Source organism: Callorhinus ursinus, unplaced genomic scaffold (assembly GCF_003265705.2).
Source record: "Callorhinus ursinus isolate GAN/ISIS: 27379988/994484 unplaced genomic scaffold, GSC_fseal_2.0 scaffold21, whole genome shotgun sequence".
In the NCBI taxonomy this organism is placed as follows: Eukaryota; Metazoa; Chordata; class Mammalia; order Carnivora; family Otariidae; genus Callorhinus; species Callorhinus ursinus.
In genome coordinates this window covers 2,468,947-2,479,136 of record NW_027397083.1, presented here as the reverse complement: position 1 = coordinate 2,479,136, position 10,190 = coordinate 2,468,947, and the positions used below count along the sequence as shown (strand labels likewise).

The following is a 10,190-nucleotide window of genomic DNA, read 5'->3' as shown; positions in this document are numbered from 1 at the left end:
AACTCTGCTCTTTGACAGAGTCATGAAAAGTTATAATTTGTAGATTATCTGGATTTTTTAAAACCTTATTTGCAGCTTTCTACAACCTGAAAGTGGAAAAATATACATTTATTTATTTATTTAAAATTTTAATTACAATGTAGTTAACATACAGTGTTATATTAATTTCGGGTATACAATACAGTGATGCAACAATTCCATATATTACTCAGTGCTTGTCAAGATAAGTGTACTCTTAATCCCTTCACCTATTTATACACTGTTTTAAGTCCCATCCAGTGCTGTAATTTCAAATATCTCCTCTCTAGATAACAGCACATGTATCAGTACAATATTTATTGGGATTCTAGTTTCTCATCTTGAAAATGTAATGGAATCTCAGAATCAGCATAGATATAACTGATAAAACTGATTTCATTTCTTCCTTCCTTCCTTTTTTTCCTTCCTTCCTTCTTTCTTCAATCTCTCCCTTCTTTTCTGTCTTTTTTTATTCTTTTTATTTTGTCTTCATCTTATTTATCATCCGTGCTCAAAACCTGACAATTCTATGTGTTTCAGTAAAAGGAATAAATTATCAAATCTAGTGGAAACCATTTTAAATGTATTCCTCACTTTCTCTTATTTCTGCCAATGACTTAAAGAAGATTTTCAATACCCCATAAATTACAGTCTGGAAGCCAAATGATGCAGTTGGCAAAGTAAAAAAAAAAAAAAAAATCAGTGTATTCTTTCATTCCATGTACCAATGTGCTTAAAAGCAGGGACAAACTTTTTGGTTTCATTCAATGCTAAAAATGTCTTTTATTTATGAACTAATTTCTCTTTATTTTTCATTGCCTCTTTTAATCTTTGTTCCTGAAACTGTAAGATTATATGTACAGGAAACAAAATTTTGTGTGTGGGTCACTAGGTGTAATAGTGAGTGGTGCCACTCCCATTGCAAACTTTTGAATCCTGGACCTGTGAATCCTGGCTATGGGAGCAATAGCACCATGTATAAGATCCTCATTCAGAACATATATACCCTTTATTTAGATCTTTATTTTTAAAAATTTAAGAATAGAAAGACACTAATAAACTGAAACAAAATATTTTTATCATAACTTCCCCAACTGGAGACAATGTACCTCATTCTTAATTTGTTTCAATTTAATGTTTAGTGTGAAAAATATATTTAATAAACCAATTTTTACCAAACATTCTTTTCATTGCCTCTTTTACATCTTTGTTCCTTAAACTGTAGATGATGGGATTCAGCATGGGAATCACAATGCTGTAAAATATTGACACTATCATGTCATGGTCCAGAGAATAGCTGGAACTTGGTCTCACATACATGAAGAGGATGGTTCCATGATATATTGACACTCCAGTTAGGTGAGAAGCACACGTAGAAAAGACTTTCAGCCTCCCCTCAGCAGAATGCATGTTCAGAATGGCCAACACAATGAAACCATAGGAGATCAGGACTATCAGGATAGTGGCTGTCTCAATAGCTCCCACGAAGTAGATGAGCAGCTGCTGGTTTGTGTGGGTGTCAGAACAAGAAATGGCAAGTAGTGGAGGGACGTCACAAAAGACATGCCTAATTTCATTGGATGCACAGAAGGATAAGCTGAACGTGGCCACTGTGTGTACAGAAGCATGCAAAATGCCACCGACATAGGAAGCAACGATGAGTGGCACATAGACTCTGGGTGACATGCTCACGGAATAGAGGAGAGGGTTGTAGATTGCTACGTAGCGATCATAAGCCATGGCAGCCAAGAGAAAGCATTCTGTGGTCCCAAAAGTAACAGCGAGAAACATCTGTGCTGCACATCCAAGGAATGAAATGACTTTATTCTTTGACATAAAATCTACTAACATATTTGGGGTAATTACTGAGGAAAAGCAAGCATCCACAGATGATAATACACTCAGAAAATAGTACATGGGGTTGTGGAGCTGGGAATCCCTAATGACCAATAAAACTAAAACCAAATTTCCCATCATAGTAAAGAGGTAGATTGTTAGAAACACGAAGAACAAGACTATCTGCAGCTCAGGATTATCTGTGAAGCCCTTCAGTACAAATATGGCGACTTCAGTGACATTCTTCATGCCGATACCTCATGGAACAAATTTGAAGATATTAATAAAATTGTAATTCATACTAATATGATAAAAGTGAGCAGTTGTGCAACTGAGGGAAAGTGAACTCTGTCCTCATATTTATTTCATGGCAATGCCTAATTTCCCAGCAGCTGATTGGAAGACAGTGACAAGATGGTGGGTCAAAGGTTAATGCCACTCACTGCAGAATTAAATGGAAGATTTAATGGCTCAACTTATGTCATTTCTAAAACTGTGAGGTCAAATGGCTAATTTACCACTAAATTCTATTAGCTATTTTCCTTTTAAATCACATTAAACCACAAACTGAACAGATAAATATGTTTTTCTTATAACATACAAACACAAGATAGTGTATCAGTGAACACAACATTGGAATTCACACCAGAATTCTAAACCTTTCAGAAATTTTGTAAAATTATTTGCTACAATCTACTCACCTACAGAATTACGACAAGATTCAATCCTAGGTCTCCCTCAGAGAGCACGCACTTTCCACACTTTTTCATTGTTTTTTATTATACTATGGCTTCATTCTGCAATTGACTTGCCTCCCCAGCCTCCCCATTGAAATAAAACAAAACATGATTTTTTATGTATTTGAATATTTTTAAATCATTAAGACTAGAGAAACATTATGAAATGAGTAATTGGAAGTGACTTCTACAATACATGTCTAGCAAAATAAACTTAAAAGAATTATTATTTTCCTTGTTACATCAAAATATAAGCCCCCAGAGAGGTGAATAAGTCAAATGTTTTCTGGCCCTCTGCTGATAAATTTTATCTTGTTTTACTTTGACTGGTCTGTCTTCTGACCCAAGGGAAATGAACACATACATCTATTTGGAGCCTTCTTATTACTTTTACAGACAAAAATTCATTATTTTCCATTACCTTTGTTTTATTCAAGGAAGCGTTGTTTTCCAGTTCTTAAACTGCATAAATCTAGTTTGTGATGAATACATTCTATCCACCTATACAATAGGCAACAAGGCGTTAGTATTGGGGATTTCATAGCATATTTAACTTTGTTGTTTTAGGTTTTACATCCTAAATATCCTGCAAATTGTCTGAAAATTTCTCTTACCTACAGAACAACAAAGGCAGGTTTAGGTACATTATGGATATGGTTCATTTAGATTGCTTATATCTGCTTACTCACCTATTTATAAACCCCACAGGAGATGCCCCAACAGGAATATGCCCCAATTATCTTTGGTGCAAAATAACAACACAAGAATTTACTCAATAATGAAAAAGTAAGAGGTCTGGAATAATGCACTACATGTTAATGTTTTATAAAATAGTTATTTTTTATTTTTTTATTAACATATATTATTTGTTTCAGTACAGGTCTGTGAGTCATCAGTCATACACAATTCACAGCGCTCACCATAGTACCTACCCTCCCAATGTCCATCACCCAGTCACCACATTCCTCCCACCCTCCTCCACTCCAGCAACCCTCAGTTTCCTGAGATTAAGAGTCTCTTATAGTTTGTCTCCCTCTCTGGTTTCATCTTGTTTCATTTTTTCCTCCCTTCTCCTATGATCCTCTGTCTTGTTTCTCAAATTCCTCATATCAGTGAGATTATATGACACTTGTCTTTCTCTGATTGACTTATTTCACTTAGCGTAATACCCTATAGTTCCATCCACATCGTTGCAAATGGTAAGATTTCTTTTTTGATGGCTGCATAATATTCCATTGTATGTATATACCATATCTTCTTTATCCATTCATCTGTTGATGGACATTTAGGCTTTTTCCTTAGTTTAGCTATTGTGGACATTGCTGCCATTAACACTGGGGTGCAGGTAACCCTTTGGATCACTATATTTGTATCTTTGGGGCAAATACCCACTAGTGCAATTACTGGGTCATAGCGTAGCTCTATTTTCAACTTTTTGGGGAACCTCCATACTGTTTTCCACAGTGGCTGCACCAGCTTGCATTCCCACCAACAGTGTAGGAAGGTTCCCCTTTCTCTGCATCCTCACCAACATCTGTCAATTCCTGACTTGTTAATTTTAGCCATTCTGACTGCTGTGAGGTGGTAGCTCCTTGAGGTTTTGATTTGGATTTCCCTGATGCCGAGCGATGTTGAGCACTTTTTCATGTGTCTGTTGGCCATTTGGATGTCTTCTTTGGAAAAATGTCCGTTCATGTCTTCTGCCCATTTCTTGATTGGATTATTTGTTCTTTGGGTGTTGAGTTTGATAAGTTCTTTATAGATTTTGGATACTAGCCCTTTACCTGACATGTGATTTACAAATATCTTCTCCTATTCTCTCAGTTGTCTTTGGTTTTGTTGACTGTTCACAGTCAATAAATAGTTATTTGATTCCTGGTTTAAAACAATGCCTTAAAAATATGTATATGTTGACACTAGATAAGAAATCTTTAGATCTGAGACATACTCTTATATAATAACTCTGACACTTGATTAGAACTAACTTCTCTGAAAACCAATTTCCTCATTTTGACAATATAAGGCATTTTATTAGAGTCAATCAAATGTATTACACTTTTACTCTGTTCAAATTATAAAGTAGTGGCTTTAATGTATACATTTAAAAGTATACATTTTGAGTTTATTGGAAGATTATTATTCAAGGTAAAAAGAAAAGTAAAAAAAAATCCCATAGAAATGTGGAGGAGACATTAAAAATTTAAAGCTCTGTAGGACTAGATAAATCATGTAATTTTGTGAATCCTAAATGGTAATTTAGAATTTACTCAGATTAAATAAAAATATCTATTGATCAGTTGAAAAAGAGATATATACATATACAGTTCACACACATACACACACACATACACACGCACGCACACACACACCCCTAAATAGAGACATTTAACATTTGTAGACCTATGTCTACTGGGAGGCCCAGTAGAATTTTTATTTTTCTCTAATTTTTTTTGAATAGTCCTTGCTCTTACCTGGCTTAATCAGTGTTATGAAGGATCCATGAGAGACTGAAAAATATCTCAGAAATATGCAGCACATACTCCCTTTGAAAAGGACAGGGCTTCATCTAGAAGCAGAAAATGCTGAGAACCATGTCAGTTGGGTAGGGTAAATACACTAGGAAGGAAAATTTCAACAAGGGACGGTCTTCTGGAAGATGTAGGGCTCAAAAAGGACTGGTAGAGCAAGGTGTAAGTCTAAAGTGTAGAGTATTCTTTAGAAGGCAACATCTGCTTAAACTCAAGAAATAGTAGGTAGAAAGTACTCTTTAAAGCTTAGCTCTGGGACTTAAAGGAGCTGTACAAAAATATTTTAAGACCATCATAAAAACATGAGGTGATTTTAACACAAAACTGGAAAAGCTACTTTGATGTATCTCCAACTTCACAATGCCCATCATATTGACACACTGAAGGAATAAAATAATTACTACCGAACTCCATACAATTATATTTAAACTGCAAAAGGATAAAAATAACAAATAATGTTCAAAAGTTACCAAAATCAGAGCATCAAATAAGGCCATAAAAGAATCAAATGAACCATATAAAATACATCTTAAAGTAATATAAAACAAAAAAAATGAATAAGAACTCAAGAAAATCAAATGTGTCAGAAATGAGACATAAGACATCAGAAGGATGTGGAAATATGATACAAAAAACTCAGAATAATAAACCAGAAAGTGGAAATAAAACAAAAATTCATAAGACTAAGTGGTTGCTAATAGCATAATCAAGGAAAAAAAGAGAGAGATGAAGAAAAATCAATTCCAAGAAAAAAAGATACTTAAGACTTTGATAGAAAATGACAGACCTAAAAGTACAAAATTATAATTTTCAAAACAAAAGAAATGTGACTCATATAAACATAAATTTGACACATAACAAAAATGTATAACTGTCTCATTAATGGGTGTATAAGTAAAATGAGAGATACAGAGTTTTTAAGTAACAAGGGTTTATGGCATTTATTAGAAAAGTTATGACAAAATATTTTGTTGCCTTTTTTATTTTACTGAAGAAAATTTACACGGAGAAAAGTACATGCATCTTAAGTGTACAGATTGATGAATTTTTTGGGGGGGGCAGTGGGAGAGAGGGAATCTTAAGCAGACTCCACCCCCAGTGCAGAGCCAATTCAGGGCTTGATCTCAGGACACTGAGATCATGACCTGAGCCAAAATCAAGAGTCAGACACCTAACTGACTGAACCACCCAGGTGTCCCAGGTTGATGAAGTTTTAAATTAAACATACCCCTGTAAACAAGCCCAGGAAGTAGAACATGACCAGAATCAAAGGAGCCTCTCGTATTCTTTCAGTCTCTATCTCCCCTGCAAAGATAACCATAGTAAGAAACAAAGGCTAATTTGTGTAATAGTTAGGTTTTTTTTAAAGTCAAGGTTATTGCTTTTAAATATAAACACAGAAAATTTACCATTTATATGTGCCAGTTACATGAATTTTAATAGACACATACAACTGTGTAACAACAAGCATGTTATGGGTGATTGAAATATTCTATATTGTATAATTATAGAATTCCCCTGCTAATTTCTGCAAAAAATGCTTTTTTAGTTTTAACTAGGACTGAATTGAATATATAGATCAATTGGGATTGCATTTAATTAACAGATCCTTTATTTACAATTCAGCGGCCTATCAGTATCAGCTTTCTTTTTTCTTTCTTTCTTTCTTTCTTTCTTTCTTTCTTTCTTTCTTTCTTTCTTTCTTTCTTTCTTTCTTTCTTTCTTTCTTCTTTCTTTCTTTCTTTTTCTTTCTTTCTAACTAAAATTCCATGACCAACATTCCCTGTGAATTTAGGCTCCCTAGGTGTTGAGCTTAGGCATCTATGTATTTTCAACAAATTTTTGAATAATTTATTTATGTGCATAGCCAGGAACTAGTTTATAGATGAGTATATAAGGTTTCCAAGACAAGACAAGACCCTGATCAACACAGAAAGTTTGACCTTTATCTCTGCCAGATCTCTAATATTCTGTTTTATTACATAGAATATTAAAGTTATCTGCATACTGTCCCATCTCTGCTTTCAATACTTCCTGTTTATGTATTCATATCCTTTCTCCCTAGTACACTCTCAGTGAGCTTAAACATATCTCTCATGCCACTTAGAATTATAACACTGTAAAAGTTAAATAAATATAGTAATTTTTATTAAGTGATTATGAAGTCTGTCATACTTTAATTTGAGACAATTAAACAGGTTATATTCTCAGGAAGAAAGAAGTGGATTTTAGAAAATTTAAGTCATAAACCCCATGGCACATAGCTATTTAGTGTCAGAGCCCGGATTATGTCCTGTAGCATTAAATTTCTTTTCCAGCCCTATGCTTATTCTTTTTGCACTAAGGATTATTTAATACCAGAGGCCAAAGTGCATTCATGTAATCATGTTATCATGCAGTTCATTGTTCCAGAACCATTTATTTACTATGAAAAAAAAAAACATGAAATTATCTGACTTTTCTGTCCCAGAAAATAATTAGTATATTTTCTCCTTGGAGCATCCCTGTGGACTTCAACAAGAGCTTAAGAACCTGGTATAAAAGTCCAAAGTGTTCATAAGGTACCTTAACTGAGTGAGCAGTTCATTCCCACAGGTAAGAGAAAAGGATTTCTTATGACTTACACAAAATTTCAGAAGTCATAACCTTGAATCTCCAACTAGTATCTGTGTTTTAATATTTAAATCTGAGACAGAAATTTCTAGTTAATTTAGAGTTGAATTAAAATTGAATGAGGGAATTCCAGGGAACATAGCAGGGATAATAAGAAAGACTACTTACATATTTAGGTCAATAGATTTGTAAGTTAGACATTTGATTTCATTTTCTTGATGAAAGATAATAGTTGGAATAAAGGTAGTAGAAATAAGGGATTATATTATGAATTTAGGAAAATTTTTAAGAGAAAATTAATTATCAACCAACCATTGGGTACATACCATTTTGGGATCATAGTATTTTTTGGTTTTGGTTTTGTTTTTTTCAAATTGAAGAATATACATTGACTTTAAATTTGTTTTGCTAGTCCATGACTTGATCAAGAAGCCACTTCAGTTTTGTTCTCTCTTTTTTTTTTTAATCATGGTCTGCTTAAGCTACATGGCTTTATAAAAGAATTCAAACACATGAGGATGTTATTTTGTATTGTTTCTAGGAGATAACATTTCCAGAATGATGGCATATCACAATGAATTTGCAACATGGTCAAGAAGATAGAGCTTGGGCGCCTGGGTGGCTCAGTTGGTTAGGCGACTGCCTTCGGCTCAGGTCATGATCCTGGAGTCCCGGGATCGAGTCCCACATCGGGCTTCCTGCTCAGCAGGGAGTCTGCTTCTCCCTCTGACCCTCTTCCCTCTCGTGCTTTCTATCTCTCATTCTCTTTCTCTCTCTCAAATAAATAAATAAAATCTTTTAAAAAAAAAAAAAGAAGAAGATATAGCTTAACACACGGGACAGAGAAACCTGGTCTTGCATCCTGGCTTTGCTACTAACTAACTGTATGATCTTGGGCAGGTTACATGTTGGGCTGTTTCTTAGTTTTCTCATCTATAAAAGGATGCTAAATTATTTAGTTTCAGGTTGCTATGCAGATTATATAAAATGATGTACACAAAAGTTCTAACCCTTAGTATTATGTGGTTAATATCATGTGGTTAATGCTATCATAGCTTCCTTTCTCAAGCTTTACATTTATAACATTGTTCTCATGGATGTACCCTATTTTGTTTTCTAAATGCATTATAGGTGAAGAATTGACAATTTTAGTGTTCCGTATTGGTATATTTTGTTAACAGTGATGGTCCATATTTTTGTCTATCTAGGTCCCATTTCTTAAACTGAAATTAGCTAGATATAAAAACAATCAGTTTTCATTTCCTTAAATATTAGTTGGTGAAAGCCTGCTTGAAGAGCATTTTGGAAGAAGCAAATTCCATGTTTTCTGTCTTTCATCCCTCCAGTTCCCTAGAGTGAAGTAGATAACTTCTCTACATGATTTGGATTAAATCATCCACAAGCCACCTTCTTGCACTACAGATAAAATCAGAGAAATTAAAAACTGTAAGAAAATTATTATGGGGGCACCTGGGTGGCTCAGCCATTAAGCATCTACCTTCGGCTCAGGTCATGATCCCAGGGCCCTGGGATCGAGCCCCGCATTGGGCTCCCTGCTCAGTGGGAAGCCTGCTTCTCCCTCTCACACTGGCCCTGCTGTGTTCACTCTCTTGCTGTCTCTCTCTCTGTCAAATAAATAAATAAAATCTTTAGAAAAAAAAGAAAATTATTATGGATAAAATCATCAGGGGGATGTAAGTAAACCTACTGTCATTTTATTGACATGCCCAAAGTACAATGTAAAGACAGGGATGAATTTTTAAGGTGCCTGATACCATAGAATATTGGGATGGCCAGAAAGGGCTACCGCATATGACAAGGTGAAATTAAATCTAACAACCCACATTGTACTCATTTGAGAATATTTTAAAATTAAGTAATTTCACATTGTTTTTCTCATTTAAATGCATTCCAATTTTGTGATATATATACAGTTGCTCTCATTTTAACAATTGTGCACGCACACACACACACAAAAGGAATCTCACATTCATTGTACAAAATCTAGGGCTAGTACTCAGATATGTAATTTTTATTATACTACTTTCAGATTTTTAATTCCCATATTCATTCATCTTTGAGGATTTTAAGATGATGGAATATGAAACCAGGTAGGAGAAATTTAACAGAAACTAACTAGAAATTAATTCACTTATTGGCATAACTTTTAACGTGGCAAATTTAGCCAACAACTTAATAACATAATTTCTTTAATTTATTTATACAGGGTAATGCATTCACTTGAACCCAACTTCCAAGGCCATCACCGCCTATTCCTTCACTGCCAAGAATTTCAACATACCTTTCTAAGAAACAAATACAAGGATACATAAGGTGTATTCTATTAAAAAAAAAAACTACCTTTAAAACCTATAAATAAACACTAAAATGCCAGGGTTGTCATCAGATTCAGATTTACACAGGATTCAGATGAAAAACATGACTGAAGTCACCATGT

At 34.2% G+C, this 10,190-nt stretch overlaps 1 protein-coding gene across 1 annotated transcript; it reads right to left on the bottom strand.

The window, feature by feature from the left end:
- Window positions 1-1,149: 1,149 nt before the first annotated feature.
- Window positions 1,150-2,154, bottom strand: LOC112829717 (olfactory receptor 5T2-like). Its single transcript, XM_025879436.2, has one exon. It carries the CDS (start codon window positions 2,101-2,103, stop codon window positions 1,150-1,152), a length of 954 nt encoding a protein of 317 aa, XP_025735221.2. The 5' UTR covers window positions 2,104-2,154.
- Window positions 2,155-10,190: the final 8,036 nt, after the last annotated feature.

Bases quoted from the DNA above. Each gene is read 5' to 3' on its own strand.
- LOC112829717 (XM_025879436.2), bottom strand. From the start codon at position 2,103: ATGAAGAATGTCACTGAAGTCGCCATATTTGTACTGAAGGGCTTCACA.